General features: G+C 36.3%; 1 protein-coding gene across 2 annotated transcripts; it reads left to right on the forward strand.

The window, feature by feature from the left end:
* Nucleotides 1-119: 119 nt before the first annotated feature.
* LOC149899215 (uncharacterized) lies at nucleotides 120-27,000 on the forward strand. 2 transcript variants are annotated; one of them, XM_090114079.1, is made up of 10 exons: nucleotides 120-184; nucleotides 637-1,120; nucleotides 12,936-13,043; nucleotides 13,789-14,029; nucleotides 16,663-16,798; nucleotides 17,474-17,585; nucleotides 19,856-19,957; nucleotides 20,884-20,979; nucleotides 21,193-22,462; nucleotides 22,751-27,000. In XM_090114079.1, the coding sequence occupies exons 2-10, from the start codon at nucleotides 965-967 to the stop codon at nucleotides 22,804-22,806; spliced, it is 2,277 nt and encodes a 758-aa protein (XP_089970205.1). In that variant the 5' UTR covers nucleotides 120-184; nucleotides 637-964; the 3' UTR covers nucleotides 22,807-27,000. The 2 variants fall into 2 exon arrangements, with proteins under 2 accessions (XP_089970205.1, XP_089970204.1); XM_090114078.1 differs by having other exon boundaries at nucleotides 166-184; nucleotides 20,878-20,979.
* The last annotated feature ends 273 nt before the right edge of the window (nucleotides 27,001-27,273 follow it).

Below are 27,273 nucleotides of genomic sequence, written 5' to 3' on the forward strand. Positions count from 1 at the left end.
GCAGGAGCAAACAGCGCGTCCATTACGACGAGACGGCCCGTTGCGATGCGACCCGCCCCGATCCGTCTGTAATGGACGCCTAGCATAATACAGCAGTTCCTTGTTTACACTATACTGCGTCTGTGTTTATCATTACTTCAATCTGCTTCCTTTGTGTAGAACAAACCAGCGCTGACAAGCGCCGGTAAGCGCTTATAAGTTTCTAGCATAGTATTTGTATTCCCTTTGGTTTCCAAAATTCCAGTTTTCTTTCTGAATATGCCCTAAATCTTAATCGCAAAATGATTTAAATAATATATTTTAATTGATTTGATAATACAAAAAGTATTTTTTTCTTTGGTTAGGTACTTCGTAGACCGTTCGTTTTAAAAACATTTGAAAATTTTATATTTAGCAAAAAAAAAAATGTTGTGTGGTTTTATGAAACCACGGTAAAAGTGAAACTGTTCGAACGGTTCCGAACACTGCTTTGTGTAGTGCATGTCGCGTGTCGGTCGGCGATACACGCGACATGCACTACACAGACCAAAAAGTTTGAGACGATGTAATAAAAGTTTCACTTTAAAAATATAATTTCACTTTCACACCCACACCCAATTCACACCAATAAAAATATTTTATACTTAGATTTTATAGCTTTCTTGGTTGCTTGGTGTTGTTGGCTGAAAAAATCGAATCGAAAGAAAAATAAAAGCTTCTATTTTTCACCACGTGAGGGCGTCAGGGACTCAAAGTCAAGTCATCCAAAAATCTAGAAATAAAATAGTTATATTTGTGAAAATGTTATTTAGAATTCATCAAATATGATGGATTCCCATTTTAAAGACATTGGGACTGTAGGTGAACTTAGGTAGACACATTTTAAAATGATTATATCATAAATCACAAGTAAATTAACGACGAAAAGTGATTTTAGTGTTAAAAAGTCATAAGACTTGTGTCATCTGTCTGCTCTTCCTTCAAGATGGCTCCTTCACCGGAGTATGATAAGGAACCCAAAGCCCCTGATAAAAGTGTCGTTAGCATTTCCAGTGACGATTCGAAAGTTCAGTATAATCACACGAAAGAACAGCCCACCATTTCCGACCAAAAGTCTGCAGTAACCAACAATGATGTGGAGGTGAGTTCACTTCTTTGCCTATTATTTTTTCGAATGTCTGTAAATAGCTCTGGATAGTTTTATTTTGTCAAACGTTTTATAAATATTAGTTTAAATACAATTCTGAAAAATATTTAACTAGATTCCTTCCTCAACAGAACCTTAACTTCATCAACGAACGGCGATAACAAAATGTCTAGGTTCTAACATAAATATAAAAAGTTATTTTTCTAAAAGAAATTCTTCAATCTTTATAAAAATAATTTTATTTGTCTTGTACTGTGTACATGTATAAACCAAACAAAAAAGCTTATCACAGCTGATTCTTGACCTATAATTAAATTAAGTCAGATATTCTTGTAAGTAGATTAAAATAATTGTGACTATTACATGTCCCTTCATCAGTGAATTGTCATTAAAATTGGCTGATAAAAAAGGAATTCATATTCAGCTAGTCATATCCTTAATGAGTTATTTTATGTCTCTTACCTAAAATAAAACATAGTTCATTACAAACATCCTGTTTTTAAATGTGTCAGTCAATTTATTCTAAAACAAAAAAATATGTGTATTAGACATTGAGATCATATTACTACGTATGGAGGAGACACCACAAACAAAATCTGTGTGCCATTTTTTTGCTCTAAGTTTTAAAAATTATTATCTAGTTAGGTAGATAATAATTTTTAAAACTTAGAGCCGATGAAAGTTATTCCTTTGCACTTTTCCGTATTATTTGTGCAATATCGTAACACAAACGAAGGCATATTTGATGCGTTTCACTTTAAAACAAAAAAAAAATGGGCGTGCAGTTACGCCATATGGCGTATGTTGAGCGGAACATAAGTGATGTAGGCGGTGTCGTCTCCATATGTATATCTCAATGGTATTAGATTGACAAGTTTTAGGACACTTAGATGTAAATTTAAAGTAAAAATAAAATAAAATATTCAATTATATCCTTAGGTTAGGTAATGTCTCAAACCAATATTCATATTTGACAATATTTGGGAATAATTGTACATTATGGGCGTGGAGTTGAGTCGTAATTTTTTTTGTGGTTAGCTACTGTCCTATGAAACCTAAATCTGAAATTTCACTCTGAGGAAACTTAGTTTTTAGTTATGAATTTTTGAAAATCGGAAAATTACTATAGAAAGTTACTCCATCTTCTTTTTGTTACGCATATTTATTGTTTTATCAGTGTCAAATTATTAGTAGACTAGCAAACCCGGCGAACTCCGTTTCGCCACCAAATACACCTTTTCTTTGCTATAAACCTCACGGAGTCTGAAACCTTTCCAACAAATGCAAAACCGTGGAAATCGGTTCGTGCATTCTGGATTTATAGCGTCAGGAAGGGAAACCCGACTTATTTTTATATAATAGATTATTTGTATTTCATTGACCAGTAAAAAACATACCTCCCATACCCCTCTCTGGTAGATAATTCTGTCCCAATGACTGATAGATAAAAGTAATTAAGCACAACCTTTAATTTATCCTTTTCTTTATAATACTTTCCTGATAATAACAAAAACTGCAAAAAAGAAAGTTACATGGGTACAAACAGCCTTTTATGCGAAATGTCTTGAGGAAATGGTGATATATTTATATTTTATAGTTAATCATGAAAAATGATTTCGTTTTACTGTGAATAATGTGATTATTATCATGGTTAATTATTGATACGAAATTTGGAGATATGATGACCATTAAAAATAGGAATAAGGAAGAGCCATGGACGTATAAAAAAAGACGGACGGTATATCGCCTAAACATTGAGTGAAGCCTAGTAATGGCGGCGAAACATCCTTGTGTGTGTGCCATGTTGCCATGGCAACAGCTGTGTTGATGTCAATGGCGGCTGTATTTTTTTCTATAAATTTTGCCGTAATAATTTTGTCATTAAAACATAAAAGAAATAACTTGCTTCCCTGTGGAATGTAATCCCTTGTGTTTTGTTATTTAAAATTGTTCTGTTGCGACACCATTTAACCACGCAAGACGGCATTTTAAATATTTTTTGTGAAACAGTGACGCAGTTAATCAGTCGGTAGTTCACGACGTAATGGCGGCCGACTAGCTTACTATGGTGAGAGTGTGTGCGTGTTTATTGTCTTTACACGATCGCTAGCTTACTATGGTGGCTTCACGTTGTTTGTTCGTAATACGGCGTCCGTCTTTTTTTATACGTCCATGGGAAGAGCAATAACTTAAACAAATCATGTAACACTTGGGTAAAAGAATACTGAACATGCTATTCTTTCACATACATTATTAGTATTTTATGTTAATAATTAGTTATCATTCATATTGCAGTATGTATCTTTGTAATATATATAATTTCCTGTATATGGCAAGAAAAGAAATGATATAAGGTTTCATACTATATATGCAACTAATGCATGTGTAAAGTAAATAATATTAAGTTTTATTTTTGTTTATATGTAAGCCTACATGACTTTGTATGCATTTTTGCAATAGTACCGGTGGGGTGGTAAACGTTAAACAATCCATATGTCGCCATCAACATATTTTGATTGAATCACTAGCGCATTAACTGAATGACGACATTCAATTCAATGACTAGGCAGAATGTTGATTTAACAACCGTCACAACTAGTTAGTGGTTTGCTACATAGATCTTCGACAGAATTTTTTTTTCAAAAGTCCACAAATGTTTCTTCTTTATATGAATTTCAAAATAAAGCAAAAACCATACTATTCCTTTTCTCAAATTTCATTTGAACCAGTTTGGTAGTTTACGGTGTTTGCAACATTTTTCTTATGAGAATTTTTATGCCTGCATATAAGTTATGACTTACAGTGCAATTTTCAAGATTAATATCCTGATACCAATTTCACCACTATTTCATCCATCATAAATACATTTTTTTAACAATAACTGATATAGTTGCTTCCTTGGTAGTTCCATCACAGAATTTTTTTTACTTCATTACTCATGACTATAATATGTAGAACATAATTTTAAGTGTATATATATTGTTAATGGTTTTCACAGCACATGCGAAATAATGACTATTTCTATTTGTAATCATCCATACTAATATGTATTATAAATGCGAAAGTAACTCTGTCTGTCTGTCTGTTACTCAATCACGCCTAAACTACTGAACCAATTTTCATGAAATTTGGTATGGAGATATTTTGATACCCGAGAAAGGACATAGGATAGGTTTTATCCCGGAAATCCTACGGGAACGGGATTTTCTTTGAAAACGCGGGCGATGCCGCGGGCGGAAAGCTAGTTTAAAATATATTTTAACAATTATTAAAACAAAAGTTTGAATATGGTAGAAGTATGTTGTGGTCTGGTGTTATTGCTTGATAATGATAAAGCTTTCTAACATTATATTAGAGAAAAACTAATTTGTAACCAACATACATATTCATAAAATTGTGTACTATGCCTTTGTCAAATAATGTACCATACATGTATTCCCATTTAAATAAAGCAGTGTCCCAATGTTATCTGAAGGGCCTAAAAATTTGTGCCCAATATGTATCTGAATACAAAACGATTTTACAATCAAATTCCATAAATTTGATTTAAAGATTTTTATAGAAAATTACCTATTTCCCAATAACCAATTTATCTTGGTACCTTCCAGTTGAATAATAGTCCATTGAATGAGTCCCTCCAAGGGGGGTCTAGAGTGCGTGAGTTAGTAACGTAAGATGTTTCTTCGGAAACATGTCAAGAGTCCCTAGGTAATAAACATACTAAAACCCCGGGCCACTAGGAGGAGCCCCGGAGTGGGGGGAGGGGGGAAATGGGTCCATTTTTTCATTTTTCACTTAAATCTCAAAAACGGTACATGTTAGAGAAAAACTTTCAAGGAAAAATTGAAAGGCCATAAAATTATCTACAAGTTGTACCTGAATCATTTTTTCCTATATCCTACCGTTTCTGAGTTATACGCAGTAAAACATGATTTTGGCTCAAACAATTTCAACATCAATCGATCAAAAAATATTTCTTTCTTCCAAAAAACTCAAATGTGCAACTTGTGACCAGTACTGATAGATTGCTCTTAATTAGTTCTATAATTGGTAAAATAAACACATTCCTCCATGGAAGCCTTTAGGAGGAATCGATTGTCAAAATATTATATTAGGGCAGTTTGAGTTACTGAACTTGATCTTTTTATTTTTTTCTTCCAAAAAACTCAAAAGTGTAACTTGTGACCGGTACAGATAGATTGCTCATAATTAGGTCTATCATTGCTAAAAATACCAGATTCCACCACGGAGGCGTTTACGGGGAATTGAATTTTATCAGGGTAGTTACGATACATGAACTTTTTATTTTTTTTCTTCCAAAAAGCTCAAAAGTGCAACTTGTGACCGGTACAGATAGATTGCTCATAATTAGGTCTATCATTGATAAAAATACCAGATTCCACCATGGAGGCGTTTACGGGGAATTGAATTTTATTAGGGTAGTTAGTTAAAAAGTTCATGTATCGTAACTACCCTAATAAAATTCAATACCTCCTAAAGGCCTCCATGGTGGAATCTGGTTTTTTTATCAATGATAGACCTAATTATGAGCAATCTATCGGTACCGGTCACAAGTTGCACTTTTGAGTTTTTTTGGAAGAAAAAAAATAAAAAGTTCAAGTATCGTATCTACCCTAATAAAATTCAATTCCCCGTAAACGCCTCCATGGTGGAATCTAGTATTTTTATCAATGATAGACCTAATTATGAGCAATCTATCTGTACCGGTCACAAGTTGCACTTTTGAGTTTTTTGGAAGAAAAAAATAAAAAGATCAAGTTCAGTAACTCAAACTACCCTAATATAGTATTTTGACAATCGATTCCTCCTAAAGGCTTCCATGGAGGAATGTGTTTATTTTACCAATTATAGACCTAATTAAGAGCAATCTAACAGTACCAGTCACAAGTTGCACTTTTGAGTTTTTTGGAAGAAAAAAATAAAAAGATCAAGTTCAGTAACTCAAACTACCCTAATATAGTATTTTGAAAATCGATTCCTCCTAAAGGCTTCCATGGAGGAATGTGTTTATTTTACTAATTATAGACCTTATTAAGAGCAATCTATCAGTATCGGTCACAAGTTGCACTTTTGAGTTTTTTTGGAGAAAAAAAATAAAAAGTTCAAGTATCGTAACTACCCTGATAAAATTCAATTCCCCGTAAACGCCTCCGTGGTGGAATCTGGTATTTTTAGCAATGATAGACCTAATTATGAGCAATCTATCTGTACCGGTCACAAGTTGCACTTTTGAGTTTTTTGGAAGAAAAAAATAAAAAGATCAAGTTCAGTAACTCAAACTGCCCTAATATAATATTTTGACAATCGATTCCTCCTAAAGGCTTCCATGGAGGAATGTGTTTATTTTACCAATTATAGACCTAATTAAGAGCAATCTATCAGTACCGGTCACAAGTTGCACTTTTGAGTTTTTTGGAAGAAAGAAATATTTTTTGATCGATGGATGTGGAAATTGTTTGAGCCAAAATCATGTTTTACTGCGTATAACTGAGAAACGGTAGGATATAGGAAAAAATGATTCAGGTACAACTTGTAGATAATTTTATGGCCTTTCAACTTTTCCTTAAAAGTTTTTCTCTAACATGTACCGTTTTTGAGATTTAAGCGAAAAATGAAAAAATGGACCCATTTTCCCCCTCCCCACACTCCGGGGCTCCTCCTAGTGGCCCGGGGTTTTAGTATGTTTATTACCTAGGGACTCTTGACATGTTTCCGAAGAAACATCTTACGTTACTAACTCACGCACTCTAGAACTTTTTATTCAATGGACTATAATGCCTATTTTTCTTTTACGTCTGACTTTATTTCCCCTAAGCTGTAATTTATTATCTAACATGTACCTACTGTTATTTTTGAATTAAATAACTATAATAATAAAAATAAATATGATATAATAAGATAAACTCATGAAATTATTGTGTTGTTACCAATCCTTGATAATTGTACATATTATAATAATATGTAGTTTCAAATGAATTGTCTGTTTAACTTAGCTCAAAAACGAGTTAAATTAGTCAATTATGATATTCTAGCTGTGCCGCGCGGTTTCACCCAGATTAGTCCGCTCCTGTTGGTCTTAGGGTGATGATATATAGCCTAAACCTTCCTCGATAAATGGGCTATCTAACAACGAAAGAATTTTTCAAATTGGACCAGTAGTTCCTGAGATAAGTGTGTTCAAACAAACTGAAAATCAGTGCAGCAATACATTTTAATTAATGTTTGCTGCTTTGCTGACGGGGAGTCCTTTTTGCCACCATTGCTATATATGTATATTTTTTTTTTTCTGTTCTGTGTTAGATTATTAAGATTTATATTTTTGTAATTGGTGGCAAATAAAACACTTTCTATTTCTATTTCAAACAAAAAACTCTTCAGCTGTCTAATCTTATATATAAAATTCTCGTGTCACAATGTTAGTCTGCATACTCCTCCGAACGGGTGGACCGATTCTCATGAAATTTTCTGTGCATATCGGGTAAGTCTGAGAATCGGCCAACATCTATTTTTCATATGTACCACGGGCGAAGCCGGGGCGGACCGCTAGTATTAGTATAGAATAGTGTAGATTACATACAAACATATCAGATGTCACTAATAAAAAATAGCTCTGATAATGATAAAAAAATCATTTTTTTTTACTATTTATTATTACTAGCTGCTTGTTCCGACTTCGCTCGATTGACCCGTTATAAAAAATAGGCATATTTTTGTCGTTTTTCTAATCTTAAAACTATTCATTAAATCTATACAATAATTTTTGTGATTATTCGTTACAACACCCAAAAATAGAAGTGTAAATTCCTCTTTTTAATATTAATATCGATTGGATAAAAATATTGATAGCACATCTTAGCGCATATTTTGATTTTTGATTAAAAGCTTGTGTGTAGAAACGCCAATCGACAATTTTTTTATTGAATTTAAGTTCCGGTGAAATATAAATTAAAGATATCGATTTTATGAGGAAAAAGATGAAATTCCGATAAGATTCCGATTTGACGCTCAAAACGATGATACATATTGCATATATGTATGTACTTTAAAATGGTCCCATTGTTTGATAAAAACGTGACGGGATTAACAGGCAAGGCGGCCGGTAACACAGCCAACCTGGAATTGCATTTTACCTGGCTTTACTCTGCACAAGATTTCCGCAGAGGCCACCGAGTATAGTGGATTCACAAAACCGATTCTTGGCAAACATTCAACATTGCAGGTTATCGTAAAAATATCTAGCGCATCGTTAAGGTATTTGACTTTTTGAAATTTGGATATTTTATATGTTACCCGAATTAATTAGTTATAAACAATATTTTTCATATTAATTAAACCATACTTTCGTTCGTTACCAAAATTATTGGTAACGTCTAGACACGACACGTGAGGGCACTAAGTTGCTGACATATTTTTTTTTAATTGGAACTAAATATCTTATATATATAAAAATGAATTGCAAAATGTGTTGGTAAGCGCATAACTCGAGAACGGCTGAACCGATTTCGATAATTCTTTTTTTATTATATTCCTTGAAGTACGAGGATGGTTCTTATGTAGAGAAAACGTAAACATGTACCACGGGCGAAGCCGGGGCGGACCGCTAGTAGTACATAAAATAACACCGGTAGGGTAATGTTGTTGGTTGTTTTCAAGTTTTCTGCTATTTTATTGCGACAATTATGGATAATACAGTGGAACGATTTAGTAATCTACTAGGAATCTATAAACTAGTTTCCTTTTTTGCTATTGTTGTACATAAAGTATTATGTTACTTTGTTTGTATAGGTATTACGTGCATGATAACTTATCCAATCGTAGTCAAATATGTAAAAATTATTAAGTTATTTCGTTTTTCAATATTGGATTTTATGCAAAAGCTTCAAGACAAATGCAGTGAGAGTGCAATTATTTATATTATTAATTTCTGTGCTGATAAATATCTGCACAATTCAGAAGCGTAAGTATGTTAAATTAGCACGATTTCTTAAATTATAATTAAAAAAAGAAAGTTTGCGTTACTGTTAAAGATATTGTTTGTAAATATAATATCCTTTACAATACAATGCACCTACTGCCTCGTTTATTATGTCTTCGCGGATTTGTCCTCTGACTTGTCGCTGGGCACAAGCACAGCCATAAGTCTGGCGGATGTACCAATGAATGCCATAAAGTCAAATACTTTTTTGTATAGAAATACGTATGTATTGGTCGTAATTATAAAACGTCTCAAAATATCTGTAATTCCATGAAAATTCCCCGATATGAACAAAATTATCTCTCTAGTTAAGTTTAGTCTAAATAGTTAGCGTAATGCTGTTTGTAACTGTGTCTATAGTGAATGACTAAACTTGTTATTTTTTCTGGGTTCGAAGGTTATACAAAAGTTTATAAGCATGTATTTTTAAGCTTAAAAAAAGATAGATAAATTTTAATGCATACATGTTATGATGTTAGGAAAACAAATAGGGATGGCCTTGAGCAATGACTGAACGTAAATAATGATGGTGTTTTGTTTTTCATAAGCAATACAATTAATACATATATAAAAATCTGGCATAGCCTCTTTACACTTGTACTGAGCCCAAGTTTGTCAATACGGGAATAAGATTGGACAGTAAAAAAATATAAATACAACACAAACCACTTTACGCGTCTACACTCTACATCTGAAGCTAATAGCCCTCGAAGCTTCTACTGCTCACATATTCAAGGTACCCGACTGTCATTTGTCACCACGTAAAACGTATATCGGCGATCAATCGACTCCTGCTAATTTCCCGTATAAAAGACGTAGCTATGCAATATCGAGACGGTGTTCCTCGTAAATAACGTTACATTTTGGCTCCGGTCCACGTCACCGCGGAACGCTGACACACTGTCTCGGTTTCTTGCTAAGGCTGTTCACACGATCCGTTGTTGACAAGCGATTTTAGACACGCTAATGCTATCAAGCTTTCTGATTAATTACGACAAACGAGATACAGTTATTGTTCTGTAGTTTTATTTTTCCGAATGTCGCTGTGTTTTTATCGTTCTTCGATTTCTTCAAAATTACTAGGTAATTCATCGCGCTATTAGGATTAAGTTGTCATTATTTAGACTTGTTTTGGCAAATAACATTTATTAATGGGTTAATTATTAAATTATATTAAATATTTATTTAAGCTTAGGATATACAGTCAATTAATATTTTTTTCGTAGTGGTTTACTTCCTTTTTCGGTCTAATTAACAAAGAAAGAAATAAAAAATCGCTCATCTGTGCAATTTAGATTTAAAAATTTCGGCATTCGAATTTCGTTGTCCTAATGAGGCAGACGCTAATTAAAAAATATTATGTTTGAATAGCTTTAAATATAAAACGGTTTTATCCAACATCTCGACTTTTATCAGGGTAACAATCGAAAAGTTCAGACTTTAAATTGTGAATTTTAACGTTCATTTATATTCATACTTATATATTATTATGTTTCTGTGGGATCAGTTTCTGTGTCAACTATTTTTAATGCAATCTCCCAGTATTATTCACTTTTCACTCGACTGCAGAAAGGAAGTCTTGAAAACTTGTTCTACATTTGTGTCTTAATTTTTTTTTATAATCTGGGCCCGCACTACACTTCATAGGTCTTTGTACTTGTGATTTAAATTTTAATTAAGAGTACCTATGTAGGTTTCTTGTAAAACGTGGTTTCATAAAGTTCTTGTATTAATTTGAACGTCGCGTACGTACGAAATTAATTACATTGCAACATATTTTCATTTTTATAATACAGAATTTGCGGGAGGTCGTATTTGTTAACGTACTCTAGTGAAATTTAACACATTGCTACCTTTGTTAAAAGATACAATGAATCGAAATTTGATATCTATGAGACTAGCCCTGCGCTACTGTTCTCAGTTTGAAATTTTGTGGTTTGGTCCGTACGTGGATTCGTAAATATAGCTCAGGTAAAATATTATTTTAAAATGTTTTTAGGTTGGATCGTATAAGTAACAGCTTGGAACATAATTCCATTATTCTACATATTCTTACATATTGTTAATGGGAAAGTTCTATGCTCTATGGATAAATCTAAAGATATATTATGTTGCTGTTTTGTTGGTTTATTAATATGTATTTCAGATAAGGGACAGATAAAATACATAAAAGCTATTTTTAAGCTTTGTCAGTAAAACTGCGAAACAGATAACATTCCTTACGTAAAATATTTTGTATTGCCAATCGATTTTAATTTCCTAAGAAATTCATCGTCATTCATTATCCACGCATTTGAATATAAATATCCCAGGAATCACCAGAACTAGTAATTTCGCATAACTAGTCATAACGTATAACTAAAATGAAGATTCATTGCATGATTAATTTGTTCGTACCTCATGTCGTGACATATTGTTTACCTTCAGCATAAAATCAGCGAATCTTTTCTTGGATATGCGACGGAAGAAATAGAAAATACTAATTCGCGTGTCCCTGCGGTTTCCGACAATTATATAAGCTATGTAATATAGATACGAAAATAAAGCGGGCATGTTAAATTTAACGTGTGAATCACCAATGTTTACAAACTACAAAATAAAAAGCGGATAATAATCAATTGTGCTATATCCATTACAGAAAAAGCTCCATCTGTGTTACATATTGAGACCTATCAGCTCTGTACTTATAGATAAATATCCCTGACAACAAATGAACGAATCACTAAAAATGCTCTCCAGTGTGCAAGGTAGCCTTGGAACTAATGATTCAGCGACCAATAGACCGAAACATTGTTACGAAATTTATTACGTGATCGCAAACATTGACTTTGTTTTTCTGATTACTATCTGTGCCTAATATAAGACTTCTGGCCTAGATTACACTAATTTTATGGATCACTCCCAGAGAGTGTAAAACGCAATTAGTTGAACAGGGAAATTGTACCTATGTAGACACTATAATTCAAATGTTTCAATCTATTTGAAATATTTCTGAATTCCTTTTATGTAAGTTTCCCAGTGTGGACACTGGAGAGGGGCGAATATCAATGTACGAGAGGTCAGTTAAGTGTTGCGATCGAAATTTTAATAGTGGCCGTGACCGTGGTCAGAGGTTACTGAGATAAAATTGACGCGATATGTCATTACGTATTTGCTTTTTGTTCCAGCGATCGCCAAACACGGCAATATACATTTAGTATTGTGTATCTAATATTGCCCATACGAACTTGTAACTAACTAATAATATATTATTAAATGCGGTTACCCGGTTGTATGTACATTATTTAATTCACTAAATAGATACCGGAATATTTAAAAGTTCCAAGATCGCTTTGCGTGTTCGAAAGAATATCCTCCTCACGCATTGATTTTATTTAAATTACCTTGTTTTTTGCCGCTTAGAAATTCAATGAAGTACACCCATTCTCGTTACATAACCTTCGTTTTACGATTGGTTTTCAATAGCTAGTCCAATGATAGAAACAACTGTTAGAGACGACTAATTACTTTGAGCGTTTTTGTGATACGTCGTTATCTTATCAATGCTGAGCTAATGTTACTTTCAAATTGTTTTGTATCTACTGGTGGAATTTCATTACGATGCAGCTTTGCTGCGAATACTGTTATACAGCTGTCATCGTTACAATTTATAAAACAAAGTGATTATGCAGTATAAAAGTCGATACTTTGAAATCGTATAAGTAAGCGTTTATTTTTAATTATATCTAGAGCAAAACTCGTTATTGACATGTCAGTTAAAAATGTATATTGTTTGGTGTTAGTGATTATATGAAGCATTTTGTGTGGTTACAGAATAAACATGTGGAGACGTTAGATGACGGCCAGTTGCGTGCCTTGCTGGATGAGGCTATCACCTACAAGTGTCCCAAAGATCGGGAGGGGAAAAGCAGTTTATTTAAGGTACGACTAACATAGCACCACATTTTATGTTACATATTTCACTAATGTGTGATAAAGATATCATTAGAATTAAATAATCCTGATTCTTACAATACAGTTTATATTCGATTGTTATTTGTGTCATAACATAAGTGTAAATTTATACTCGCGTGTTTTGTTACATAATTCTAAATATCCATTGAAAGCATTGATGAGAACATTTGCACGTAAAAATTACGCATTTTCAAGCATTCCTTAGAAAAAACAGTTTTAAGTGTATGTAGGTAGATAAAATTAACCGACAACTGATAATAACTTGTGCATTTGTAGAATATTTTGGTTTTAAAAAGACACATACTTAAAATGTAATTAATAGATAATTTTTAAAGACAGACAAGAAGATTCTGTTTGTCTAATTTGAGCTGAATTTTTTCTTAGTGCCTTGAAAGCAGGATGATTTGGGCAGAGAAAACAAGATGAATATGATAAACAGCGTAACTTTGATAGCAAAAATTTTACATAAAAACCCAGATTGATTAGGATAAAAATAACAAAACCTATATCTCACTTAGAAACATCAAACAATGCACCTTTATACTGGCGGAAATATTTCCAAAATCCCATGAAATAGTATTCCATTGCAAATAAACGAGCAAACATAAAAACGAATCTTTCCCCTTCACAACGCTACTATAGAAGCCAATACGTATCAAACGTTAAGCTCGTGCGAGGGATGTCGAGCTTAACAAATACGCATCCGATACAGGAGCTCCTGGAGGAGGTGGAGCAGGACGAGGAGGCGTGCGAGGCGGCGGCGCGCAGCTGCGGCGCGCGCGGCGGGCGGCGCAAGGGCGGCCGCCGCGAGCACCACTCGAGCCTGCAGGACCTGGTGGCCGCGATGGCCGCCGAGCCGGCGCCGCGCCGCCGCCCGCACCACCCGCACGGCGCCAGCAGCGTGTCCGCACGCACGCACCACGGCGGCAGCCTGCCCTCTGGCGTCGATACATGTAAGCTTGCCACAATGCTCTACAGCTTCCTCTGTCCACCAGGATATGTGTAAGCGTACTGAGCGCCGAAACAAACGTCAAAACGCTAAGCAATAGAATACGCTATCGATACAAATTGACATAAGCGTATGATGTTTTTCTTAGGATTTGTTCACCCTACCAACGACGATGACGACTACGAACAAAATTTGTGACAATAGTTAGCGATAGCAGTTTCTATTCTAAGGAATAGAATAACGCTAAGGCGTTATTCTATTCTCTGACATTCGTCTCAGCCTGCTGGTCGTTTTCAGGACATGTGTTTCCTGTACATTGTCCATAGCTTACCAAGGCAGGATTTTGCCGTTAAAAAATGATAAGTGCTTTGATGTGTCTAATATTGCGAATGTTTAAATGGTATTTGGGGATACTCCTTTCCTTGTTCTAGCTCCTGTAACAAACTATAAAGGTATTTCCTTTGCGAAACAACAGCGGAAACTATAATTAATGAAATCCCACTATATTATTACTATTTTATACTTCTTTTCCTTGTTCTAATCCAGTGGCATTATTACGATTATTGTCTCCAATTTAAGTTGTTCAAATCAAGCAGGTAACATCTAACAGCGTTCTGGATTATGTTTTTAGTACGAATAAGCTTCCCGCGCGCACGCCTTGCGTTCGTACGCGATAAGTAGTTATAAATCAGCTACCTATACAGGGTGTAATCGTTAAGTGTGCACAGGCGATTTTTCCGTAAGTATTACAGATAACAAAAAGCTTTAAACTGATATCGAAAGTACTTAGTGCAGGTCCACACTGCGAGCCTAGCGCGGATGCGACGGCGGGCGCGAAATATCAAACGTATGAAACGCGCCTTTGCGTCCACATTGAAATGACTATGGCGGAAGCCTACTGCGACGGTAATGAGCGAGCCAGCGCGCGTAGTTTTCAAACTCTCCTATCCGCGCGTTCTGGCCACACTACGGGCCTAGTCAGCAAGCGACCCAATGCGCGGACGGCGGGGGTATCAAACCAGTTCGGTCTTGTCGCTCGACTTCTTATATTATTTCCTTTATTGTTTTTCGTAAAATAGCGGTAAATACTTAATTGTTGAAGTGAAACTTCTTTATTTATAAGTGCGATTCAATCTAAAACACTTATATACACCACAGTAATTTTGTAGGGTATAATCTCAATTCTTCATATAAGATTCACACGTTATTCCTCTGTTTTATTTATTTCGTGTACAACTTCTATAATGATCTCATCTCAAAATCGGACTGTCCAGTAAAAATAGCAAGTTGTCCAAAGTTTGCAACACCCGAAAAACGTCGAACCGCTACTTGAGCTCGCGCGTCGGTGTGGCCACCGCGAGCGCCCGCTCGTCGCGCCCGCCTAGGCCGCCGCCACCGCGCATTCAGTGTGGACGCACACTTAACCTAATGAGTAAAATGACCGTAATAAATTTTTAAAAATAAATTGAGAAATATCAAAAAAATTATCTTTAAATACATTAAGTATGAAATAATATGAATATCCCATTTACATTTAATATGAAAGATTTTAGCTTTCTTTTTCTTTTTTGGTTTTCTGCTTTAAATACTTCGCAAATATATTTTCCGGACATTTTCACGCATTTTCCGGATATTTTCCGGGGATTTTCCGAGCATTTCCCTGTCATTTTCCGGGGATTTTCCATGCATTTCCCAGACATTTCTCAGGCATTTTCCGGGGATTTCCAGGCATTTTCCGGATTTTTCCGGACATTTTCACGCATTTTCCGGACATTTTCACGCATTTACCGGATATTTTCCGGACATTTTCACTCATTTTCCGGATATTTTCCAGGGATTTTCCACGGTTTTTCCGGAAATTTCCACGCATTTTCCGGATATTTTCCAGACATTTCAGAGCATTTCCCAGGCATTTTGCGGTTATTTTCCGGGAATTTACCAGGCATTTTCAGGGGATTTTCCGAGCATATACCGGGGATTTTCCGGATGTTTTCCAGAAATTTTCCGGACATTTCCCTGGCATTTTCCGGGGATCTTCCAGGCATTTGCCACGCATGTCCCAACATTTTCCGGATATTTTCCAGGGATTTACAGGTTATGTCAGGGAAATGTCCGGAAAATGCCTGGTAAATATCTGGAAAATACCCGGAAAATGCGTGAAAATGTACGGAAAATGCGTGGAAATGCCTGGAAAATGCCTGGACAATGTCCGGAAAATGTCCTGAAAATTCCCGGAAAATATCCGGAAAATGCGTGAAAATGTCAGGAAAAACGTGGAAAATGTCACTTCAAATTTGCGAAGTTATTACGAAGTTAGCAGAAAACCAAAAAAAGAAATGGAAAGCTAAAATCTTTCATATTAAATGTATATGGGATATTCATATTTCATACTTAATGTATGGGAGGGTTTAAAGATAATTTTTTTGATATTTCTCGATTTATTTTTAAAAAATTATTACCGCCATTTTACTCATTAGGTTAAGTACTTTCGATATCAGTTTAAAGTTTTTTGTTATCTGTAATACTTACAGAAAAATCGCCTGTGCACACTTAACGATTACACCCTGTATATGTATATAGAACATTAAAGATTATTTTATGTGAGACAGTATCCTCATTAGCACACTACATTTGCAGCTTTCCTGCTAAGCGAGGAGCCGACCCGCGGCGGCTACCTGGCCACAGTGCGCTGCGTGAACCCGCCGCCGCTCGCCGAGCGACGCGTGTCCGCGAGCGATGCGAACGCGCCGCCCGACGTTGAACTAGTTACCAGGTAAGACTGGGGATCATGCGAAATTGGGACGTAAGGAATGTTGATATTTCTGTATTGAGAAAATTTACGACAAATAATTTTTAATTTTAATTTGTTAAATTCTGTACAAAAAAGTTTTAAGCAAAACAAGGAAAAAATATAACCAAGTTTAAAAATATAATGAAGTAACCCTAAATTTAATATTATCTTTAGAACAAGAAAAATAATGTTCATATTAATTAAATGTAAAGTACGAATAAGCATAATTTTCTTTTATCAGCGAAAATTATGAAAATGTGACCCAACCTTTATTGGGTTAAAGTCCTTCAAATGAATTATAACTGTTAATTAAGTTGCGAATATGTAAACTATAACGGTAATAAGATGTAATAAAATGCGATCATTACACATTTAGTCTGCATTCATAAACGGACGCAAATAGATTGAAAAATATCTTAAAAATTATTTCGGATATCGATCTTTCAAATTGACGGTAGATGACGGTTGAATTAACCGTATTGTGATATAATAGTAAACAGTTTTCATAAATCATTTTAGATACAAGAAATAAAACATGTAACTAAATAAAATTCTGAACTATTCATATATTGTCGGTATCATCTATCACAGTACTTTACAATAATCTAATTCGTAAATACGTTCTCAAATGAATGACGTGACATTGGTTGTCCACAGACGGAGTAAGCCAATGTTCCCGATGACGTACACGGCACGGGCGACGCTCGAGATCGGCAGCGGCAGCGTGTGCTCGGGCCGCGCGGTCACCACCACCACCGCGTCCAACCAGGTGCGTACCACCACTCTCCCGCCGCGCCCCCAGCGCGCTTCCTCCGCGCCCCTCGCCCCCGCGCCCCGCGCCCCCGCGCCCTCGCCCGCACACCCCGCGCGCCCCGCCACCGCCGGCCCGTACGACAGCCAACTCAAACTGATGAACGTTTTCACGCGCGACGCCCGTCCCCCCGACAGTGGTGGTATCGCCCGGTATACGGACACACAGGCCGGACCCGGTGGACCGAGTGGACCGCGCGGCTCCGACCGCAACCATGTCGGATACGAATCCGATACAGAACATGAGCGATGGACGCACACTGTCGAACAGTGGTACGAAAACTTGGCGCATTATGCGCAGCCCCAGATTCAAGATCGCGTATTCTATAATTGTAAACGACAGACTGATGCGGCACAAAACGAGTTCGAGGTGTATTCAGATAATAAAAGTATTAAGAATGTTTCGGAAGCGGTTATTTTTGATAGTAGTCCTACATTTATAGATAGAGCCATTGATAACTCAAAGAGACAAGGCAAAACTGTTAAACAGAGTAGTGTATCGAATGTTAACCATTATGATAAATCTGATAGCATTCCATTAAACATGCTAGACAACAAAAACAGGGTATTAAGATTAAGTGATAGTTACGAAAGTGATATTAGTCTAAGAAAAATATATAGAGATAGGGTGGGTAATGACTTAGTTCCTCCAAAATTATCAAATATAGTTAACCCTAAAAATATTAGACTTATGACTATAGCCAAGCCTAAACCATTAGAAAATCTGAAAATAGAAACTGAATCTAAGGCGATACCTCAAGAGAAATCCTCGTCGAAAAACATAATTATAGAAAGTGTTACTCCTCACTCAGAAGATGCATTAAATGAAGCAGGTGGAAGTAAAGAACAGAAAATAAATGAAATTGATGTACCTGTTCGTGCATCGAGCCCAGAAAAGTGTGAAGAAAGTGATAAAGAGACTGATTTTGAAACAATCCCAAAACTTAATAAGGAATATGTGGAGAATGAACCGCTTAAAAAGCATGGCGAATTCAATAAAGATATAGAAATAGATATCCACGTTAATGAAAATGATGTATCCGTTCAGGCATTGGGCCCGGATAAATCCGTAGAAAATGAAAAAGAGACTAATTTTGAAACAGTCCCAAAACTTAATAAGGAATATTTGGAAAATGAGCCGCTGAATAAGCATGGCGATACCAATGAAGACACACAATTAGATAGTTACAAAAATGAAAATGTTGTATCCGATGTGACATGCGGCCTAAATAAATTCGTAGAAAATGATAAAGACTCTGATTTAGAAAGATACTCAAAACCTAATGAAAAATACTTGGAAAATAAACCCCTGAATACGCAAGGAGATATCAATGAAGTCTTACAAGTAGATAGTCACATAAATGAAAATGTTTTATCCGATGTGGGCCACAGCCCAGATAAAGCCGTAGAAAAGTATAAAGAGACTGATTTTGAAACAGTCCCAAAACTTAATAAGGAAAATTTGGAAAATGAGCCGCTGAATAAGCATGGCGATACCAATGAAGTCTTACAAGTAAATAGTCACATATATGAAAATGTTGTATCTGATGTGACATTGGGCCCAGATAAAGCCATTGAAAATGATAGAGAGTCTAATTTAGAAATTCCAAAACCTAATGAAGAAAACTTGGAAAATGAACCCCTGCATACGCATAGTGATACCAATGAAGATATACAAGTAGACAGACAAAATTTCATTCTAGATAGCCAGTATAATACTGTGGAAATATTGGATTCTGTTAATGTTCAAACTATCACTAGTAACGAGCAAAGCTCTTATTTAGTTCTAGAAAATAATGTTATGGTTCAATTGAAAACTGAAAACAACGAACCATTATTGCTCGATGAACTTCCAAACAATTCCTACGTCTTTCTAACCTTTCCCGATGATCTCATGCAACCAGCTTTTAACATAAATAACAATACCGCTACTATAACAGAACTAAAAAATAATGAATCTGATAGTACAAGTAACCATATTGACAAACAAACCAAGAAATCTAAGAAGAAAAATAGAAAGAAACAAAAAGAAACAAACACTGTAAAGAATGGATCGTCTATTAAGGACGCTTTAGAATTAATTATGTATAGCGATCCCTCGAAAACAAGCATTAACAACAAAGGGGTGTCTAATAACGAAACAGAGAAGGTAGGAGCTTTAGTATTTCCGTGTGCTTTAAGTGGCGCGCGTTGTAGAGAGGTTACTAAGGAAACATTTGTTAATTTCAGGTTGACTCTGCTATACCATTTAGTTGCATCACAACACCGGAGGTTGTGGCAAGTTGCAACACGACGTCCACTACACAGTCCACGGTCGCTGTCGATCCGAAGGTGAATTCTAGTAATTTAGGCTTCCTGCTGTATTTCCAATCTTCTTTGCCAGTAGTTGATCTATAACTCACACCGTTTACCTTTTCAATACTTTGCATATTAATTATTTGGTGTATTTTAACAATTTATAAAATAATTTTACAACTTTTTTAATACTTTGTACACATTCATGACATTCATTGATTAACTCAAATCGATTACATTCACACTTACTAGCATGATATTTCCGAAGATATAGGAGCTGTTATGTTATTGATGGCGGCGTTTGATCGATTCCATAAAAAGTGAGTTGGGCCACAGACCACCAAACCTAATATGTACTACGCAAAGGGCGCTTTGATTTATTTTTTGTTTGACTGTTCTCATGAATAATGAATATTCTTCTTCTATCTTAACGACTTGATTTCGAAATAATTCTTAATTTTCTCATATTTTATCTAGGTCATTCTCAAAGTAGTTATTTGATCAATTCATGGATTCATTTGTTATTTTCTTTTTTATTATTTTGTAGTTTTTATCACTATTTCAACAGCAAAAATAGAAGAGTAGGAGTTCCCGGGTTCGACTCCCAGGATTTATGTAATTTGGTTTGCTCACTGATACACTTGGAACTTACATAGTTCCTCAATTAGTCGAGTAGGCTCCACCCCATATTAGGTGGCGGAAAGTGCGTACACGAGACGCGTGGCACAACGCTAGTGCGTTTCGGTTTAGCGGTCTGTGGCCGGCGCTCAGTCGTGTGGTGTGCAGCCGCTGCAACTGGACTGGGGCTACCACCCGCCCGCACAGGTACCGCATTCCGACACGTACATGTGCTGTCAGTGTAAACGGTGTGAGGTATAGTTTGCTAAGCCTACTTGCGACTGTCGATGTGTAGTTTGATGTTTGTTCTATATTTATTCGGTGTTGTTTTGACTCAGCAACAGCCCCGCAACGTGTTAACGACGACCACCTTCAGCGGGCTGCCGCTCGCGCGGCCCAACTACGGCTCGACCGCCTGTTCGTCCGCGGACGACTACAAGGTACGTGCGGCCCGGGGACGGTTCGCCGTTCTTTCGTCCACAGCTTGCCTCCTTCATGCGACACGCTTCTGCCCGTTCACGAGAATGCACATTAAAATGTAACACGTCACTCACGCAATAAACATTGCTGCGGTCGTCTTCATCGCGATGAGCTATTTGTAATGACGCCCCCGATTCTAAAACGACTAACGGTAATTTTTCCTTTTCATTCAGGTGCCTATACTCACTGTGCACTACCGTTTACAGAAATCTCTAGACGAAAACGGCAACGCGGTACACGGATTCGGTTCGCCCGTATCCGGATCTAGTCAACACAAGAAGCCGCGGAGGAAAAAGTCGTCGAAAAACGAGACCGTCATCAAGTCGCACCAGATCGACGGTTACCAGGGCAACAAGGACCTGAACGAGGTGTTGCGTTTTATCGAATCGAACGCGGACGGCGCCCGCGCTCACAAGATGGGGCGCAAGCACAAGGACGACTGCGACGACAAGGGCAAGAAGCGCTCCGCCGAGCGGCGCAAGGACAAGGGCGCCAAGATCACGCGCGCCTCCTCGCTCGAGGAGCTGTCGCGCACCAAGCTCGAGGACCTCACCGCCAAGGGCGCGCCCGCCAAGCCGGAGCGCCGCTCGTGGGGCGACGACGCGCGCGCCGCGCTGCTGCTGCCCGACGACGAGCTCACGGACTTCCAGACGGTCACCAAGCGCCGCAAGCCGCGCCGCCGCGCCGACGAGCTGCCGCCCGCGCCGCGCCCGCGCCCCGCGCGCCGCGCCTCGCCCTCCGCGCCCTCCGCGCCGCCCTCCGACCGCTCCGACTCCAACGACGACATGGACTCGGTGCACTCGCTGCCCGCCGACGCGCCGCAGTCGCGCCCCAAGCCGGCGTCCGCGCCCCCCGCGCCTCCCGCGCCCCCGCCGCCACCGCCCGCGCCCACCGCTTCGTACGCGGACATCGCGCGCACGCGGCACAACATCCCCGACTTGATCGAGTCGTGCAACTTCTACGCGGAGGGCGACGGCGAACAGAAACAGGAGCCGCCGCCGCCTAACCCGAAAGTCACCCCGCCCGTCGCCGCCGATGCCGTCGATTACCCGGCGCTGAGCGCGAGGCGGCCCCGCGACAAACCGGCCGCGCCGCCCGCGGCCCGCGTTCAGCGGAAGGAGCGACCGGAGGCGGGCCGGCCGGCCGACATGCCCGCGCCGGACGTGGTGGCGGACCGGCGGCCGCCCGTCATTCTGCTCGACTCGGAGGCCCGGCCGCGGGACATGGACGGCGTGACGTTCGGGTTCGACATCAACGAGCAGCTGCTGAGCGGTGGGGCGCGCCGCTGCGACCTGGTGCGCGACGCGCCCGAGGGCCGGGGGCGCGGGCTGGCCGGGCGCGGGCTGGCCGTGCGCGCGGGCTGCCGGCCGCTGCGCTACGTGCCGCCCGACCCGCCCGCTGACACCGCGCATCTGCACCAGATCATCGACTATGTTGGATCCGGTGAGCGTGCACACATATTGTTTACGACATATTTAAATATGAATGTACATAAAGACTCCAGTAACTATATATAAAAGTACTAACTAATAATAGTGATGAAAACTGCACAAATTATATCTTATTATTTTTCCAAAAACTAGAATTAATATATAATTAAAAATTCTATGAATTAAAAAACACCTTACTAACTTACTTTAACAGTCTATGATAGTTAAAAGTTGATAGAATATATGTATTTGTTTATAAACAAAAACTATAAAAATGTTCATCAATTGAAAAACATTCCAGCATGGGAGGACGTGGTGCGATGCGGCGGTGGCAAGGTGCGCTACTTCATCGAGTAGCCGCGCCCTGAGCCACGCAGCGCTCGGCCAAGTGCCGCGAGCCCGACAGACTATAGTGTAGTGTACACGCGATTGAACTATTCGTACGCAGTGTTCGTGCGCAGAGTACGCGCGCATTGTACGTACGCAGTGTACGCAGTGGCGCCGCGGCCGCATGTCAATGTTCTGCTTCGAAGTGTCGAGTACAGTGTACAGTGTGGAAGGCTAAAGTGTATCTAGTGAAGTGATCCTCTGTGCAATAAGAGCTTCGCTTGCGTGCGATCGCGCCGCGCCTCGACGTTTGCGACTTCGCTTTTAATCCAAAAATATATCATAGTGTGGCGTCGCTGTGAATACTTTCCTTTTCGCTTTGTAAATAAGTGTTAGAGATCCTAGAGCTTATTTGGAGCATTTAATTATTTCCTTGTCTGTGTCTACTGAAATCTCGGCTAGAAGCGTCGCCTTGGGAGGGAATGCAACAGGTGCTAAACCTCTACGATGGCTGAATTCAGCTCATATTGTGCTGGGTTATTGTTAATTTTTATGGGACAGGCAGAAATGCCTGATGGACATTTTCGTTTTATTTGAAAGCATGCTTATGTTGTTTATTTTGCTTGAGTGTTGTTATATAATCACAATTATATATAGGGTCTCTCTAACTATATTAGCTACTTGTATCTTATTTTGTTATGTATTTTTTAAGTTTTACTATTTTATACTAAAGTTTGGTTTATATAGTGTTATATATGATACATATTATATAATACAAAAAGTTTTATTCACATTTTAAATTGTAAGAGTTCATTTTATTGTCACACAAATATGTACTACATATTTATACTATATTTCCCACTGTGTTTGCTAATATTCCTAAAACATTAATTTTACTGTATAATTAATGTTTCTACAAAATGTTTTCTTTTTGTTGTGGGTCTCATCATATAATTAAAATAAATTATGGTTATTTTACTACATTGTGCTTAAATGTAATGTAACGTTTGTGCAGCCTAAGGCGACAAGTATTCCAATTTATTAATAATTGTACACAAAGTATGCAAGATCCCTGTCCTATGCTATATACAGAAATTCAAACATCAAAAGCAAAGATACTGCCTATGTTTTCAATTTTTTAATCTTAATGATTCAATGTTTAAACATTACCTCTCATTTTCTATAAGATATATTTGGAATATATTTATAACCTGACAAAATAGATGTGTCTACAGTTCTACTTGAAGAATAATTTTCAGTTGTTAAATACACTTTTTACTGTTTAGTTAATTATTTATCGATTGAAAGCTAGTCGGAAAATATTTCAGTTTGTCAGAAACATATTATTTTTATAAGTATAGATATTATTGATTGCTAAAAAATTTGTTCATGTAGTCGAAAGTGTATGTCTAGTAATTAAATCGTGTTAATATGTCGTAAAATAAATTATTAATGTCTATTGTAAGCATAGAATAATACCTAAATGTGAAATTATGTAAATAAAGCTCAGTCATTAATAAGTCTCGCAAAGGACTTTAAGTACATCATATCTTGATTTTACTTTCCTATCGATCCTAAGGTTAATATCAAGTTTGTCGTTATAAATGGGTGTGTAATAAAAACTTGTCGTACTATATTATATATTTCATACATTCGTATTTCTGTGTAGACATAATTAAGAATTTTACTTCTAACACATTCTTAGAACCATTTTAACGTAAGATGAGCTGATTTTATAAATAGTATACCCGAAAATTAATGTTTAACCCTATCCATCTCAAATTTATTTAAATGTGCATTGTAGCGATTTTAAAATTTGAGCTTACATATAACTATGACTTCTCCCTAGGAATTTCCAGGGAACACTTTCAATTGTGTCAAAACTTTGGGAACTGAAATACTCTAAGATTAATAAATAAAATTATTTGATTAAGGGCCGATTTTTCAATGCTTGGATAAAATTTATTCGTTGAATAATGTATAAAACTACCATTTTAATGAAAAATCGGCCCTAACGTGTGTGACATAATCTCACACATAAATCTTACAAATTGAATAACTTTGCAATATATATTTACAATGCAATACACAAAGTATCCATATTCATATCATTCTAATATTTTTAATTACAAGGCTAGCTGAATTTAATACAAGTTCAAAAAATAACTGTATATACAACAAACATCTGAATTGTATATTCACATAATATGAGCTGTTAAAATGTGTTGAGAGATAAACTACCTTTCTTTTTTGGGTGTTAAATTCTTGATATTAACTGATATTTAATATAGTTATTGATTAATGTCCTTCTTTTCGTTTTTTTTCATATTCCATGATGTCATTTAATGAAATTAATCAAACATCATTGTATCAAAATTTTCTTAATATTATAGGCATTGCGTGAGTTACTTGCTTTTTTAATTTACTGAATGTAAGAAAAGTTGTCTGTGAGTTCTCGTAATTATTGTGAATGGTAACATTTGCATTATTTCGTTAATGTGTTGATGTACTTGTGTGTTTAATCAATTTTTAGTAATATTAATGGGATATTTCTAAATTAATTGGAACCATGATCTTTTAAATTTATATAGCAAGTACACACACATTCAGTGTATATAAGTATCATTATTACATTTGTAGACCAGCATTTAATAAAAATATAAAAAAAAACAAGACTAAGAAAAGATGCACTTAATTTTTGAAGAAGTTATTAAGTCATTTGTATATGCTAGACTTTCTTGTAACTTTTGTAAGGGCTTTGAGAGTTTGGAGTTGACCTCGTTTTTATAAACAGACACATTTCTGTTAATTTGTAATATAAACTCACTTTGTGTAACATACTATGCTTTTATATTGTTAATGGTTTTCATTGATTTCATGAACAGAAGCTCATATCAAAGGTATAGAAATAAAATAATTTATTATTTCTTTTCCTTGTAAAATATGTAAATAGATATATGCGAAAACTATTTTAATTTTTATCATACTAAGTGATCGGTATTAGTTATTGTAGAACAGGTCTCAGGGCTAGTTTTACGAGAGCTCTGGCGGGTACTGCTTCCAAAAAATTACCAAAATTAATTATCTATATTAAATAAGTATGAAATACAAGTTACTTTTTGTTTTATAAATATAAATCGATAGAAATCTTATATAATAAATAAATGACTATAGTCAATTTATAGTATTGGTTTTGTTATTATTTTGTACTTAAAAATGTATCATATTTAGCTAAATTTTATGTAATTTGTAAAAAAATTCAACCATTTAGCAAAAAAAATATTGCCGGTTTCACAACTTCTGGATATGTTCTGGTTAACTATCTCTCGAGTAAAATAACAACAAATAATTTAAGAAATTTAACGTCAAAAAGTGTTAAATACGATATCAGGAACCTTATCAGCAAGTGGTGAAACCGGATCTTAAGCACCTTCATTGTATCTATTGAAGGAAAGCATACCTCGCCAGCTCTTTATAAAATGCTTGGAATTAATGTCATGTTTCAAAACAAAGCTTTTTCTTTTATTATGCTCTACTTCTTGAGATCTAAAATAATTTGTGTTAAAGAGGTTTATAAAAAATGTATAAAAATAGAAAAATTTGAGCTCATGTATGTATTTATATTCCCTTTGTAAGAATGAGTGATATCGCTTTGAAAAGCTATGGGCGAAGTATAAATGTATAAAACAAAATAATTAAACGGAAATAAACTTTTGTTCGTCTCATTCTCTGCTATCAATAATTATGTGTCAAAACAGCTATACTTACTGAGTGACTTATACACTATTTAAAATACATTAACCACCAATTAGTTATTTTTAATGTACTCAGGGATTGAGACAATTATTGATGACAAACATTTATTTTATATCGATATGGATAATTTAACTGATTTACACCTAACTTTCCCGATTCTATATTTTTACTCTGTTTCATATAGTTATTATGTATAAAATATTTAATGATCGAATAAAGAAGTCTTTATTTATACCTAATATAATATGTATCTAGTATTTGTTTTATACGTACGTAAAATGCAAAAACGAGTTTACCTTCAAAGTTACTATATTATCTTTATTTTGATTAAAACAGAGTAAAAGTTTAGCAACGTTTTTAAACTGTAAATGATTTAATTATATACCTAAACCATGCTGTAACCAACTACAATTTACAGTTATGTACTTTTTCACTGTTTCCGTTTTCTTAATAAAAATGTTGAAATGATGATTTATTTTATTTTATATTTTCCCATTTCATACAAAATATAGGTATGCGGGGATGGATAGTAATTTTTTAATTTTCCACAGAAAATTCCCCCACCGTATATGGAGCTTCATTATTAGAAAAAAATACATGTGAAATGCGCTGGATTCGCATTAAACCAAGTTGTAAATACGCCTTGCTGTTTGTTGCACTTATGTAAAGAAATTAGATTTGGAAGCTTAAGCCAAGCTAGGAATTTTATAATAACACAATAGTAGGATAACGGATTTAATA

The sequence above is a fragment of the Colias eurytheme genome, chromosome 21 (assembly GCF_061535395.1).
Source record: "Colias eurytheme isolate Ceu_HAF_F1 chromosome 21, ilColEury1 Martin Lab GWU primary, whole genome shotgun sequence".
Classification (NCBI taxonomy): domain Eukaryota; kingdom Metazoa; phylum Arthropoda; class Insecta; order Lepidoptera; family Pieridae; genus Colias; species Colias eurytheme.